Source organism: Thunnus albacares, chromosome 12 (genome assembly GCF_914725855.1).
Source record: "Thunnus albacares chromosome 12, fThuAlb1.1, whole genome shotgun sequence".
In the NCBI taxonomy this organism is placed as follows: domain Eukaryota; kingdom Metazoa; phylum Chordata; class Actinopteri; order Scombriformes; family Scombridae; genus Thunnus; species Thunnus albacares.
This window is the reverse complement of record NC_058117.1, coordinates 15,089,281-15,106,198: the sequence shown is the minus strand read 5'-3', so window position 1 is coordinate 15,106,198 and position 16,918 is coordinate 15,089,281. Positions and strand designations below refer to the sequence as shown.

The window sequence follows — 16,918 nt, the reverse complement described above, 5'->3', positions numbered from 1 at the left end:
TTACTCCGTGATTGTCTTATACATGGCAGTTTAATAAAGACAAGGAAGAAATGTACAGTAAGATCAGTGTGATGGCAGCATCTCTGATGTTCTGATGTTGGTCTCTCTCTGGTGGCTCCTGCAGGTCGAGTGGACAGTGTGGTGATTGACAGCGATGTCACCAACTACACTTTGTCCAGTCTGTTTCCTGCTACAGAATATGAGATCAGTATCAACGCTGTCAGAGGGAGTCAAGAGAGCAAAGTGGTCAGCACCTCCGTCTTCACAGGTACAGTAAGAGCTAACAAGGAAACGAGCAACCACACACACTGCATCTGCACTAGCCTGTTTTTTTTTTTTTAACTTTAAATGCATTTGCCTGGTTGTCAATGAAAAGTACTTATCTTTTTTTGGTTGTTGTTGGTGGTTACACAAATAACATCAAATCCAAGCTCTTAAGCCTCACTGTTGCTGTTTTTACCCAATACCAATACTTCTTTAATAATGCCACATGACTGCAAACAAACACTTGTGTCATAGGTGTCCAGCTATATTGTCTGGTTACTAAAAGTTAATCCACACCTTCCAACCAAACAGAATCCAGAATTTATTTATTTTTTGCCATAACCAATCGAAGCTGGAAGGAAGAAAGCTGCGGTTGTAGTTGCTATGAGGAGTTAACTCAATGTTTTTGAGATGGTCAAAGAAATATGTGATTTAAATTACTGTATATCTAGCTAGGTAGCTATGAAAGTAAGGCGAAGATGTCACCATCCAATCCCACCTACAAAGCTTTCATTGGTCATTTGTGTCTCAGACCAACAGAAATAGGTGTCAGTAAGCACAACACAAGACTTTTATGAATCACTTTGATGTGTACACACATTTGTCTGAAACAGGTTAGAACACAACCGGCTTTGATTAGAAAAGTGCTTCTGTTGTACTGGCGGTATGTTGGTTGGGGATGCTGCCTATTTGGTTTGATCATTTGTTACAACCATGTCCACTAAAAGTCCAAGGCACCCACTGTATGTATTTTCCTGGCCTAAATGCTGTGATCTACACTCAATGGGCTTTTGTAATGTTTTACTCTTGTGCAATAGCAAATTTCATTGCATCAAAGCTGGCTGTATTCCTCTAGCCTTCAACTACAACTCTTTGATATACATCCCACAGCGAGTGGGCGGCACAGGGACGTTTGTTTGCCATGTAAAATGAACGAAGGATTCCTCTTTCTCTGCAAGACTTTCAGACCAATTGTTATTTCCACTATAATAACAGCTGCACACTGGCAAATATGTGCTAAAAAGAGAAACAAACTCACACACGCACACACACACACACACACACACACATACACACTCACACACACACAGACGTCAGACAAAATCTGAGGGTACAGCTGACTTTGCAGGAGGTGCAATCTTTGCTGCTGCAATAGATGAAATTGTCCACTCCATGACCCAGTAATTGGTAACCTACTCTGAACTCCATCTCACTTTCCTCTATCTCTCTGCCTCCCTCCCTTGCTTATCTCTTTATCCTTTTGCGTCACTTCTATCCTCCTGTATCATTATGCCTCTCTCTCTCTACCATTCTTTCTCTTTCAGTATTCCTCTATCCTCAGTCTGTCATCTTTCCATTTCCCCTCTGCTTCATTTCCTCCTTCTTTAATCTTCTTTCTGTGTCTCACTCCCCCCAATTCCTCAGTATACTGTAGGTGAGAACTCTCAAGCTCTTGTTGTCTTAACTTAGCACAGAATCAGAAGTTAAAAAAACCCCACAAACCTCACTTGCACACACACATGTAAATATGGGACACCGCTCCTCTCTGTGAAAGAATTCCACTAACCTAAGATTAACACACTCTCCCAGTGCTGTATGCATAATCATCAGTATGTGTGTGTGAGCGAGGGAGCTTAAGAGAGCACAGGATAGGAGAGGGAAGGGGAGCAGAAGGTGTGTTTGCATGCCAATGAGACCTGATTCACCAGGAGCCAGCAGGTTCAAGAATCCAGCAAGAAAAAATAAGCTAAAAGACTCTTTCTCTCGCTTTCACTCTCTTTCTCATCTCTGTCTTGCTCTGCCCCCACAATTCTTTATTATCAGCTTCCTTTCCCAACAATCCCAGTGTGCTTACAATGAGCAGAGCCGTTGGGGCTGTAATAGCCTGAAAAGAACATAACTCTGAAGTCAAGCTTGTTAGAAGTGGTAAATAACATTTTCCTCATAACGCACAATGCCCAACCAGGGACATTTTAATACCGCTTTCAACAACAATACGCAAACAGGGGATTTGGAAGAGTAATCCAACATTGCCTGGCCAAGTATGTAATGACTTGAATAACGCTGCAGTTGCTACTTACTTTACTTCTGTAATAAATTATTGTCAGAATGGCTGAAATAGCAAGGAGACATATTTCACTTTGCCAACCCAGTCTCACATCAAAATGTGTAATAGCTACGTTGGTCCACAGCTCAAACCATATTAGTTTCACAATAACGGCTATAAAATTGTGAGATGCTTACTTTTTTTTTTGGCATATTCTTTTCTATTAGTCTGCTTCTATCTGTTTCTGTCTGCTCAAACAAACAAAAAATGGCTGACATTCCTTTTATTCATAGTGGAAAACGCAATAATTTAAGATAGTTCAAGCTTTAAAATGCGTTTTGATAACATTTTTAGCAAGAAATATGCATTTTATTTTCATAATCTTTTTTCAGTGAATGTATATGATGTTTAGTTTGTCAGTTTTTATGAAGATTTTTTCAGGCTTTCTGAAAGCCTGAAAAAAACCTGAAAAAATGCCATCGCTGAAGCCCACCAATAGCAGAAACCGAAAAAAGTAGTCGAACACGCCAAGTTACCCACAACACATTGCTCTTCCGTAGCCTTCCACCATCAAAAACTGACAAAAAAAAGACTTTATTTCTCAGAATCAAAGGAGAAATAATTAAAACTGATGGCCTTAACATTAACGTACTGTTGAGTTATCAAGGACATTTTTGTGTTTTTGTGTTGAGAAATGTTAAAGATAACATTCAAAGAAAACGTTGACATTGTGACAGTGAGAAAAATACTTCTTGGTCCTCCAGTCAGCTAGTCACAAAGCTTCAAATTCTGGATTTCAAGTTCAATTCATCCCTGGGGCGCTCTAAAATCTACACTATTTATTGAAAGAACATCATCAAACAGTTACATAAAATAACACAACTTGAGATGTCAGTTTCAGTTAATTTTGCTTTCAATAGACCAACATCCATTAGCCGATAACAAACCACGTAATTGTGAAGAAAAGTTGTAACATAGCTTCCGTTTGTGAGAGCTGTCCAGCAGTAGGTGGTCAGAGCTAGCTTGTCTACCCTGGTTAGCTTGACTTTTAGCTCATCCTTCTTCACCTCAAAGTGTTTTCAATGCATTTAGTTTAGTGGCTCTCGATGCCATAACATACTTGAGCTTGATGTACCGAACTATGTCTTTCAATCCCTCGCCCTTTACCACACTGATTGGCAGTATATCGGTCTCAATCATTCAGCACACCAACTGGGTGATGGCCTAATAACAAAGTAACACCTATGTTGTTATTGCAGATAGACCGTAGGATTAGCATGTTCGGCTAACAGTCGATCAGCTGCTTGACTTTATATCTGCGCCATGACAGAGCACAGACACTGTAAACACACCTGTCACCTGCACAGCACAGTGCTGTTAAACCGGAGACACTGGGGTGATATGTTATTTTTATACAGTCTATGGGCTACACACAGCTACACTACACAACGCACAGACAATGATTCAAACAACATGCAACTACATGGTTCCAGTGATAGCTGCATCTATAGCAACCGCCATAGCAATGATATAATGACTAAACATCATATACATTCACTGAATGAAGATTATGAAAATAAAATGCACATTTCACCCTAGAAATGTTATCAAAACACATTTTAAAGTCACAACTACCATAAAATATAGCATTTTCCACTGAGAATAAAAGGCAGCCATTTTTTGTTTTCACAGACAGAAACCCGACAGTCATGTGACATGGATGCAGCCCAATAGAAAAGAATAGATGAAACAAAAAACAAACGTTGGCATCTCACAATATTAGAGCCATTATTGTTAAACTAATAGATTTTGTGCTGTGGCCCAATGTAGCTATTGTACATTTTGATGTGAGACTGGGTTGGAACAGGACCCCTAGTAAAGTATCACTCTTCCCAAAACTGAAGTTCAAAAAAAGACCATTAAAGTCCTCCTTAATTATCTATTTTTTTCTAACCCACTATCTCTAGAGTAGATTGATGAGGGAGAGTAATTTAAATGGATGTCTGGTTAAAATATCCCATAAAATCCTATTGAACACTGAATCACATAAAGATAAATGTTTAAAGGAACCAAGGCTGATAAAATGTAAATTAAGAGAAACATACACGTCTAAAGGACATGTTGCCTGGCAGAGGGATAGAGGAGTGAATAGATGCAAAATAGAGATCAGAGTCAGAAAGGAGAATAATTTACCAAAAGAGATTCAACAGATATAGATACAGATATATCAAAAGAAAAAGAAAAGAAAGACGAACTGTGAGGAACGAAAGGGGAGTGCGTGGTGTTCATCTTTGTAATCCTTGTTCTTCTTGTCAGAAAACAGTATGGCTTGTTAGGCTGGACTTGTCTGTAGTGTGCAGCAGATTGCAGTTTTCAGGTTAGCACTCTAGTGTCTACTTGAATGCTGCAAGAGAGCACTTACATTAACTATTAAACGTGTAACATTGGTCATTTAAACCAAGTGCTGATCACTATTTTACGGTAACACATGTTGATCTATTATTTTCCAGCAACACACAAAAAGGTACAGAAAATTAAGGGTAACTAATAAGGAACAGGTAAGGGGCCTACCTGCAAATAACTACTAATTTTTTGATTGAATGAATTGACAAGTAGTTCCTGAGTAACTTTGAATGAAGGATCATAATAATAATAATAAAAATAATAATAATAACCCAGTGGCTCAAGAGTGCACACTCAGAAATAACTTATGTTAATCTCTTAAGAGAAGATTGCTTGATATTATGTTAATATTATGCTAATGATTACTTCCTGTGAATCTACATAATGGCCATTTACTTAATGAATCATTCAGGTCCAGCAGCTAAATTGCACAAAACCAATAGCTAATAGTTACCTCCTGATTGCATGTAATGACTGGTCATGTCTCACTTTTCATCTAATAATAATAAATGTATCAACAAGCATTTCTTGTTTATGCATATGGTACATTCAGAATCTATAATCAGTGTTGAAACATTTTCCTGCAGCTCACATGCAGCTTAAATTAAACCCAGCAGGAGAAACAAATTTGTAGATGGGCATTAAATTTTCTAGGGGGGCCACAATGATTTTTCAACATAACATAAGACAAATCATAGTAGAAAGCCATTAGCATATTTCAGTTACAAAGCATATTAATTTCATTCCTTGTCAGTTCACAGAACTGTGGTAAGCAAATATCTCTAAATAGATTTATTTCTTTGGATAAGCTAAACGCCTCTTGTTAATGAGGGTTTCTCTACAACAGGTCCCCTTTCATCTCTGTGTCAGTACGCCAATGAGACAGCGACACAGCGGCACTGTCTGCAGTGCTGAACATTCACCCACACATAAACAAAGACTAAAATATATGTATGTGTATATATATATATATATATATATATATATATATATGTATATATATCTTCAGAGGGTCTCTCCATTTATTTGACTTGACTCAACAACACAGGCAACAGTCTGAGTCTTCCGTCAACATTATGGCCTATCTGCACTACAGAGTAACCACACTGTCAATGATTAATCATTTTTAAAACATTAAATGGGAACACTGTGGGCCTGGTGGCTGCAGCCTACAGCACAGTTAACATTATCTGATTCAATGACATCACGTATGTAACAGAACAGCTGTATGAAACCAAGCTACTATGGCATTGACCTAGGCTAAAGGCTACTCACCAAACATTAAAAAAAACACAAAAAATAGAGACTTTTACAAAAAGTGCTGTCAAAATAATTAGGCTTCAGACTCAATGCTTTGACATTTGTAGAGCAACATGGCAGTTATACAATACATTAGCTAATATAACCGTGATTTGCATCCACAGAATAGCAACATTGTAATAAAGACAGCCTAGTAGGCTATGTTCAGAAATAATTATGCACAGTTATATACATGTAACAGGAAGGCTATTGGGCTTGTTTTCTCGATGGAGACAGAGGCTCATCCAGGGCGGGCACAGGTGTCTCAGTGGGCGGGCCCAGACTCACAGTGCTTGTCCATGCTACCGAGTATGGATTAAATGCAGCTGGTGCATGGCAGTATTAGTACTATGCCACAAATACATCCCATGCAGCTCTGGGGTTAATGTGGAGAATGCACTCACGCACTGATAACCTGCTTTTTTTGTACAATGAAGCAGTGCAGCTTCCACAATAATGAGAGGGGATGCAGAGATAGAATGGGGAGTGAAAGAGCCCGGCGTTACTTACTAACTGTAGTCTGCTGCAGTCTGGTCTACATAATGGCCACAGGCACAGCACAAAGCAGACTGACCTCATGGCCACACAACACAGCTGGGGTGTTCCTAAAATATTGTATTCAGCAAAGCACAAATAGTCAGTATGAAACATTTTTCATGAAGTTTACCCAACAAACTTGAATTAAAACACATTTATCTGAGGAAGGACTTCTCCATCTTTACCTTAACAGCTATAATAACAATGTTGAAGGATCATGCCAGTGTTTGTGCTGCTTTATTGTAATTCACTCTGCAGTCAATGCTGTAATTTGATGCTGTTTTGTGTTAACAGCAGCTTTTTTTTTCTGGAATGTCCATCAATGTCCATACTTGCATATATCCCAGGATTTAATTTGCCTATATTTAATTTAATATAGCATGCATTGCTTGTTGGCAGCTGAGACTCGAGGTTTAATTGTGCAAAGATTCCTATTAGCATGTGACTGCACTGCAGCCCCATACTGTGGTCATGGAGCAGTTTCCTTTTTTTTTTACGTGTCCTGAATCCAAACATGATCTTAAGCGCTGGGGCTTGATTTGCTGATAGAGATCCAAATGCAAACATAACATAGTTGGCTTAAGTGATTCACTGGTGCAATCAGAAGATGGAGGGCGATGATTGGATTATCACAGGCTTTGATAAAAGAGGATGGCCTGTTTATTTTTTTTTCTTTTTTGGCCATCTCCATTGCCAATCTAATTGACTTGGCAAACCTCCATGAAATTCACTTAAACCTTTTTGCAATTAAAGTAATGATTTTAATCAAGTTTGTTCATCTGTCCCAGTGATAAGAAAGACTCAAACTCACTACGGTGTGTTAATGAGCACAATTCTCTTTTTATTCTGATGAGGGCAGGGCAATATTAATTACCTCATCCGGGCAGAGCTTTGGAGCACATGCGGTATTCTGTGTTCTCCTGCCACACTCTCTTCTGTGCCAAAATAACACGCCTGAGGAGAAATTGGGGTTGAAACACTGAGGTTAAAGGTATAATTAAATTCAAACTCAATTTTGGCATGTCCAGCAGTCTAGGAATGAAATTAGGAAGAGGGTGGGGAAACAGTAGGTATCAGGAGAATATCTGAGACTTTCTACAGCATATTTGACTATATAATTTCTCTTTGATGTGTTAGAATTGAGGAAACAGTGATCAAAATGGCAAAGAGTCATTGTTAATTAGTTTTAATGCAGAGGTGTTCTATTTCTGGGTCTCTATAATTATCATTCAGATGTGGGTTGAATAATTGTCTTCCATTCAAAATTGTTTAGGTGTAATTGATATTTAATGACTGTGCTATTGTACCATGATTCACTGTGTGCAAAATTACATCTTTGAACAGGAAGGCAAATTTGACACAGCTCCATAGTTTGTGTACAAATTAATGGTAGATATACCTGGAAAATTAGATAAAAGAGATGTCAAATGCAAAAGACTGTCCAGACAAATTGTGTTTTCTTGGAAAATTATTTTTAATTTTTGATATTTTTTACTTTACCTGGGAACAAATTGAATGAGAACTTAGAAATCCAGTCATAACCAGCAGCTAACATCTATGCTATGTATTATGTTATGCATTGATCCTTTCAATTTGTATTATATTCAACAAAAATGTAACAAAACAAGTTTTTTACTAATCTCTATGTCTCTCATATTGGCTGTATGACATTGAAAATGTCCCAGAGACATCCTGGGAATAAATCTCCTAAAAACAGCCTCATGCTATAGTTGTTTTTGTCACTATATATTAGCATTATATTTTTGTTTTTTCACAATGTCCTCCTCTGCTCTGTTGTAATCCTAGCGATGGACATGCCATCTGAGTTGACAGCCCTCAACATCACTCCACAAGGAGCCCTGCTGAGGTGGAATCCACCTGTGTCCAGTGTTGACAACTACGTGCTGACCCTCACACACAACCAGGGTAAGTTATTAGGACTGTTATCTAAAGGCTTTCATTCATTTGCTGTTTGTTAGGCAATGGATGGATTAACTATCTCTAATGGAGAGGAATTAAACCAATTTAGTCATCTGGATAAAATCATCAATGCCTTTTTCTTTTGATACCTCAGCTTCTGGGATGTCAGGTGACACCCAGTACAGCTGCAAATAATGAAAAATTCAGCCGTCACCACTATAATGTCCTAAATAATGTCCACTATAATCACATTTTTACACATCCAGCTTCATATTGATGCTGTTCTCTGTATGCTTTCATGTTTGATGTTTTATGAAAGGCACAGTATACATAAATATTTACTTACTAACTTGTTATTGAGAACAGCTCTCTATCCATTCTGCACAATTAAATTATTGAAATCTTAGACAATCATAATGCTGACTGTGGTAAGATCAGACTGCAGAGTCCGAGTATAATGAGCAGATTTGTTTTACATCGTTCAAGTTCATTGTGGGGAGATGTGACGGGTACCATCAAGGTTTTCCCTTTAAGAAGTGAGATCAGTGTGATGCGTCCTCCGAGGCAACATGGATCCATTTATCTTGCTTTCAAAACAGTTCATTATGCTCAGTTGAACCACGAATCCTTGGCACAAACATTGCAGTTATTACACGGCATGCTCATATCTTCACCGTCTGACACCCATATCCAGATAGGTAAAAGATATAAGTCATATTGCTTGGCCTCTCTGAGTCAGTTTATAATTTGCTCCTTGAACCAAGGGGATATCTGACAAGTTACAATAAGTAAACCAGCCGCAGATACAGCTTAAAGCAGCTTGATATGTACAGCAAGAGTGTTGTGTAAAGTATAAAAAGTTTCAGAGGAATGTTATTTTTCAAGCAAAGATCACTAGCCTTTGCAAAGATACTGTATTTCTTTAACTCGCCAGTCAAACACTAAATCTCAACTATTATTTTCTCTCTGACTTTTATGAACTGGTTTGAAAACATTTTACAAGAAGCAAATTTTTCATTTGCATTATGACCTCACTGACTAAGCCGCGCCTGGAGTTATCCAAAGAAATCTGTATTACTCAGCTCTCGGAGTCAATGTGTAAATTACACCCTGACCTACTGGATTGCAGCCAGATCATCTCAGATACAGAGACAGTATCTATATGCTGGACAGATATTTGGAAACCTGCCCCAGCCAGGGTCTAGAGAACTGCAATCTTAGTTGTGGACAAATTCCCTTGAGTGTCAATGTATTAAACCAAGGTCAATAAACCTCATATTGTCTGTCCTGCATCACAAAATAGATTTTAGATAGGCAATCATTAATACCCATATAAAAAAAATAAGATTTGTACATGTCAACAGTAGTAACTAAGCCATACTCAACAAACATTACTGTTACTGTGATGGTTACACACTTAAAGGTCAGATGTCAGCTTAAAAAAAATCCCGATTTTACACATTTTGGAACCATCCTAATGGGAACATTAGTAGTTGATACAGCTCTCACCATTATCACCATGAATCTTAAAATAAGATCCTGCCAGTAAGCCATCGGCACTCCAGCACTGATATTAAATATCCTTTCTAGTCAGTTTGATATCACATTACACTATTATTTTCTCAATCTGTCAATTTAGAGGCAGTGTTTCATAACTGAAAATGGTAATAGAATGGTAATTTATCGGTATTCACTCTGTTTAAATTGGTTAGACTGATGTATTAGTCATGGAAATACCTTAAATAGGCATTTAGACAAGATCAGTGTTTTCTCAGTCTTGTATTTTAGGTATATTAAAGAGCCTTTTGTCATATTTTAGTGCAAAAGACATTCATACTGTGCCTAATTTTTGTAGCGTACTCCCCAAAAGCATAATTAGTGCAGAAATCCTTTGAATTGGAAGAGGACCCCAAAGGTGATCAAACAGTGCAGAGATGGAAATTGTTCTCATGTTGACGTGCATTTTTCAGAGAGATTTAATGTAATTTATTCAGGCAAGATAAAAGCAGAGGATATGTGGGATGGTGTAAATGTAGTAAAAATGTAAAAAACCCTTGTTTGTGTTTCACTTGTTTTTCAGTGACAGCTGATACTTTCCTTGTGGAAGGCAACAAGCAGGAGCACCAGCTGTCCAATCTTAAGCCAAGCACCACCTACTCTGTAGGTCTCTACGCCACGAAGGGACCCCTCACAAGCGGCACCGTCATCACCAACCTCCAAACACGTGTGTATTCATTTTATTCAGCTGGTCTCAGTACAGTGGGCAGTGCAGTGAGTCGTTGCTTAACACTGTCACCTCACAGCAGGAGGCATCGCAAGGCTGCACTGGAACCTGTTTGTGTGGAATTTAAATTTTTTCATCGTGTTTGTGTGGATTTCCTTCGGGTGCTCCAGTTTCATTCACTCCAAAAAATATGCATGTTAGATATTAAAAATTCTCCTGCTTGTGCCTTTGACCAGGGGCACTGGGTTGTGGCTACACACTGCTTCTTAATTTGTTCAAATGAAGACAAGCAATTTCTCCCAGGGGATTAATAAAGTTTAATGCAGACAATAGAGGTATGTTATACAAAGTTAATGTAAAAAGGGTACTTTTAATATATTTAAAATAACCAGTGTTTATTTACTACACCAGTTTCCAAAATGACCTAACCTAGAAAAGTGGCAGTTGATTTGATGGCTACATGGAGGGATATAGAGATGGATGTAGTGCTGTATGATTTAGTAAATAAGTTGATCAAGATTTTTTTTTTTTCATTTCAGTCCATATCAAAATATATCACAATATAAATTAAGTCACTATTTATGTTGAGCTTAAAGATTCTCCTAAGCTTTAAATTACCTAGTAGTGGATTCAGAACTAGAAAAATGGTTTTAATTGTAGAATTGAATTTTATTAGAGGCAAGTGGCTTTTCACTGGAGCCTCGCAGCTTGTTCCGGGGGGATAGGTCTAATCGCTGGTGTTTTAGACTATGTGCTTGCATTCTGCATGCTTAAGTTGAACAGACGTGCCAAAAAATCTGGGACCATCCTGAATTACAAGCAGTTTTCCCTAAAATTAGACTAAACCTAAGTTTTGATTAGTTATAGCCTATTAAAACAGTAAATACAGATCGTTGACGTTGAATGTAATGTACTGGAGGCCCCGCTCACCGTGGCCACAAGACCATGCCCAACAACAACTCCCCTAACAAATCCCCTGTCCCGAATTTCATCCATTCTCATCTGGTCACCCCATTAATGCTTTTCTGGACGGTGATGCTTCAAGCGAAAAGTTTGTGATATTTTCTTTCTTTCTCTGGCTTTCTCTGGCTTAGTTAACAGTATACATTCCCAATTTGTTTAGTGTTGGACTGCAGCCAGTTTGGAACTGTCTCATCTGCTTTGTGGCCAAACAGTAGCAGTGTTAGTATTGCCACACCGCCAACATCAGCTACAGTTCTTTATGTGGTTGATGTAACTGTTGAACTATCAGTTTCTGTGCCGACAGAAAAACACAAAATTTCCTCTGAAGGAGTTTGTCTCTCCTCTCTTTCTATCTGACTTTTTATACTAAAACAAAACTTTTGAGATGTTCAGCCAACTCAACCAAATGTACTGCTGAGCCAATTTGGAGAAACGGCTGTCTGTTCCTAAAACACGTCTACATTTTGGTTGTAAGAAGCTTTGTTTCTGTGACGTGAGTTGTTGTTTCTAATCAAGGACATTTCATATTGCAATCAGTGTTTATATTGTTTATATCGCACAGCCCTAGATGAATGCATGTTTGCAACACAAAGGATTCAAGAAAATGTATCAAAGGGAGACATTATTATTATTATGGGTCATTTGACAGTACAACTCAGGTAGATTTTAGGTTTTTCTACACAGTGTGCCATTCCTTGCACAGAGTCACATATGTCACAGAGGTCAATATCTTGGTAGTCAGTTTGACATGGTCAGAATCAGGCTACCATGAAGATTAAACTTGTGAACTCTCAGTTCAGCTTTTGCCTGCTTCTCCTCCAGGTGACCTACATCTCTAATTATATTCACCTTTATTGGCAGTTCTCTTGAGAAGAGCGTTAGGGGTGAAGGAATTGTTCCAGTTTAGCTGAATTGCAGCTCTGTGAACTTTGTTTTTTCTAGAGTTCTGGAGGAATAAGAAAAAAACTTTTCAGTCAGCAGAGGAGTTCATATCCCCCAAGGAGTACCAGAGCTATCTGCCCTGCAGTGCAGCAGAGATGTGTTGCTCGAAACAGAAACAAACTCTGACAACATATAAGAGCAGGGCTGCAGAGACTTCAAAACATAAATTGAGCTGAGGAAAATTAGGTATACCTACAACCATGTCAGTGTTGTGCATGCATATAGTAACTCATAAATAAACAAATGTTCTAGGCAGTTTAAGGTGATTCTAATTTGGAAACAGATGCTCTGCCTAGTGCATCATGTACCTCAGCTTCTCTAAAAAAAGAAACAGAAACAAGCCTTTCTACCCTGGTTAGACTCATATAAAAGAATTTTGAAAATTGCTGTGATGTAGGCAGCATCATGGAATAAGCAAAGAGGACTAGAATTTTGTTTTGTTATGAATACTATGACTTATTGAATCAAGCAAACGGTTGGGTGCTTGCCTTTGTTGCTCTGCTCCTCTGAGTGGAATAGAATAAATTAATTCTTGCCCTTCTAAGGGAAATATGATTGGCTAGAAAAGACACAAATAGATCACATTCCTGCATTCAAGAGGAAGGACATCTACAGTTGCTCTGTCTTTTCTCTTCAGAATGATACCAACAGGATTAAAAATGTATCCTGCAATTACAAAATGAACATGTAAAGTGTCATAGCTCAATCTTTAATGTATTTTGGAATAATCACTGGTGTCTCGGTCTTTACACTATTTCTTTTTTCTACCATATAGTTTTGTGTTGTCCCAGAACACAGCCTTCAAAAGGACACCTTTCATAGTTATAATTAAATTCAATGATATTGCTCTTTTTAGTTTTACTCGATTTCACTAAGGAACTAAACAACAACAATGAGGGATAATCCCTGAGCTTATTCAAGCGCTACCTTTGGGCACATATCAAATTTATTAATATAGTTTTTGAAAAATGTCTGGCAGCTGTTCATCACAACACAGCTACTAGACTTACAGTTCACACACATACTGTATACAGTAGAGTCAGTTTTCACAAAGCCCTGTGTAATGTGTATATTTTAGTACATGTGCACAAAGAAACACACACAAGACAAAAGTCTTCCATTTGAAGGGCTGATCATGACATGTTACACCAGGGGCTGCCTTGTTTTCCCCCAACCTCAGAGGGTTCCTCCCAGGTTGTTAATTAAACTTCCTAATTGAAAACTTAAAGTCTGGTTCTGTTCCACTCACACTGTTTGTTTTTCTCAGGCTGTTCCGCTCTGGTGGAAAATGTCACATTGTGTGTGACATTTGTGTGAGAGAAAATAACACCATTGATTGGATTGGTCAACTACTCCGGTTTTGGCTCTGTCACCGTCTCCCCATGTCTACTGCTCTGTTTGTGTCGGGTTTTATCAGCATTTTGGTCTTCGAGTGTCAGTTTGCTCCTCTGCCTCTCCACTTAGCCTGAGAGTTAAAGGGGAACTCTACCGATTTTACACTTCAAAGTCTGTTTACATGTCTTCGGGAGTACTACTGCATATATTAAAACAAGTTGCATAAAGCCTTTTGCGGGTCCAAAATTGCCTCAAGTGATGGAAAAAAATGAAAAATGAAAAAAATCAGGGTGTGTAGAGTAAGGAAGAAGTGAGGTTACCAGACCTCTGTAGCTCACTCCTCATCTCTGCTAAAGGCTAGCGACTCAAGGCTGCAATAGCCACTACTAGCACAACACAACTGAATCTGTACAATCGAGTGAAGTGAATCTGTTTGCATTGTGGGTAATGTAAGCGACAAGCTTTGACAAGGAAGAGTTTTGCACAGAATTTAAAAAAAATATTTCTGGTTCTGCTGCATCAATTTTTAGCCTTTTTTTTTTACTGTTCATGAGTCTGACGGTGTTATAATGGAGCAGTATTTTATTACTGATCAGAGTTAACATTCAGTTTGGCTATGAGCGTATTTTCAGAAGTAAAAGAGAGCAGCCAATGCCTGGCTGAAAATCTTTATCCATCTTCACTAATAGTCAATTGAATTCAACTTATTTAAAAACAAAGTGCTTTGCAATGAAATTTAAAACACAATTAAATACATACAACAAAATCACATTGGTAAAAATCTGTAACAAAGATACAGCAATCATTTGGTGGTGTTAATGATAAAGGGGAATCAAACACAGTGGTAAACAGAAGGTTTTAAGACAGGATTTAAAAGTGGCAGTAAAGGAGCTTGATTCGTCATGGTGGTCGTATAAAATGATCATACACTTGAGTAATTCCATTTAAAGTTTGTGGTTTGAGCATAGAACATTGGGGGATGTTTTAAGACTGCTGAATGAGCTTTTCATCCTCCCCAGTGGTCTGATGTTGTTGAGGTTAATGGTAAAGTCTGAGATAGATAATATTCTGGAGAAGACGTGAACCCAAACTTAACAAAGCATACAACAACATAGCCGATCTCACACATCCTCCTTTCCTCCAACACAGAGCACTTTTCTTAGAAGGTGCTATTCCATGTTTGCTCACTCATGTCTCCATATGTGTTTGTGTACAGTTTTCTGCATTTCTATTGATATATCTATCGTTTGCTGTTAGTAGGATGGATGACATAAAGGATGACATTTGGAAAGAAGTTGTGAACAGTGAGGTAATTTTTTTCTGGTTCATTAGGTGTATAGCACTTGTGTGATGTACAAGGGGTGAGGGAGTCAGTGAAGGTTCTTGCTGTCAGGTTTTGACTTTTGTTAGGATTGTTTCTCCACATACACACTGAGCACAGCAAAGAGAGAAAAGAGATGAGGCTGGCTCATATCAAAATGTGTCCAGGACTGCCTCAGCTATTCAGTTTCTTTTTTTTTTTTTTTGGTGGTGGTGGTGGGAGGGGGTTCTTTGTTGATTCCCAAGCCTCTTAACCACAGCTGAGAGGTGTTTTGTTGTCTGGCCTCCATGCCTCAAGAGTTCAACACAGAGTAAGACAGCTTGGCTCCCCAAAGGCTGATATTTAAGCTATAGGGCTGGAAAATAAGGGATTTTGCTACTGTAGGCTGCAGCACTTTTTTCCCCCTCAGATGTGTCTGAGCCCACTTGCTGAGAAGTGCTTCGCAAGTTTTTGAAACAATGGAGATCCTTGCTGTGGGCAGCTTCAGTGATCTCTGGCTGATAGTTGTTCACCAAGTGCTGAGAGTGCTTCTATTAAAGAAACATAATCTTAATTCTTCAGACAATTGAGGCAATGTCAGTTTAATATATTTTAAGAACTTGTGTGCCCATAAAATCTGAGCTGTTGATTGTTTTTACAAAATGTTTGAAATTCTGCAACTATGTTTTGTAATGATAGTATAATATGGACAATTATATATTATTTCTGTTACTTTGACTACAAGACCTATGAATTTGTTAATCATTTGTAAATAATGATCTTTGTCTTGACATAAGCCGTAGTGGTACAGAGGTTTGATTCTCCCCCTTTTTCAGCCTCTCAGTCTCATGATCATGGTCTTATGGTACAGTAGCTAAGGTTAGTTTTTGTTTGTTTGTTTGTTTGTTTTTTAATTTTTTAGGACAATCCTTTGGGTTAAACTGAATCTTTAGAGAAGAAGGACTTTAAATGTAAATTCTCTGATATGGCATTTACATTACATAATTATAGTTGTCACTCAAGAAATAAATGGTCATCAATCAGTGTAACCTTTAATTTTAATTTAATTTCTGTAATTTCTGTTTCAAACTTTAAGATACAAAGATGTTTACTGAGTGAGTGCACATGTCCGTCACAGTCAGTGAATATATGGACAACTGCTTCACCTGCATTATACACAAAACATCCTTAAGTAGGTTTGAACTGTATTTCTACTGTAATACAACATGATGCTGCATCGCTGAGAAGCTCATTTCTAGCATGAAATAATCTGGGTGTGAATCTGTCTCACTCCTCTTTTAAATCTGTCAGTGGGAAACTGATTAAATACGATTCTCATTTTGCCTACAAATTTAACATGGAAAATGGAAATTAGGATTAGGTTATAAAATCTGGAACAAGTAATGACTAATACCTTAAAAACAGATAAAAGGCCAAGGCTGTAACTTTGGAAAGTAATGAATTTAACCTTTTGGACTTTTGGAACAAATACTGCATGTACTGTATGTTGGAAATGCATATTTGGCTGAGGCTACTACTTTCACATTACATGATGAATTTAACTTAACTTGAAAACTGGAATTTAGAATGTGGCAATAATAAATAATCTGATGATGGGTGTATGCTGGAAGGTATCCTGGCAAGGAACCCAAAGAGTGAGACTCAGGTTGCGGGCAATTCATTC

The 16,918-nt window shown here is 38.0% G+C and overlaps 1 protein-coding gene across 7 annotated transcripts in view; it reads left to right on the top strand.

Annotated features, from left to right (window-relative positions):
- Positions 1-16,918, top strand: part of tnr (tenascin R (restrictin, janusin)) — a 188,904-nt gene that overhangs the window by 146,118 nt on the left and 25,868 nt on the right. For all 7 annotated transcript variants that reach the window (XM_044368349.1, XM_044368351.1, XM_044368352.1 and 4 more), the window contains 3 exons: positions 125-268; positions 8,357-8,476; positions 10,551-10,694. In XM_044368349.1, coding sequence (XP_044224284.1) covers positions 125-268; positions 8,357-8,476; positions 10,551-10,694 — 408 coding nt within the window. The remainder of the gene's footprint in view (positions 1-124; positions 269-8,356; positions 8,477-10,550; positions 10,695-16,918) is intronic.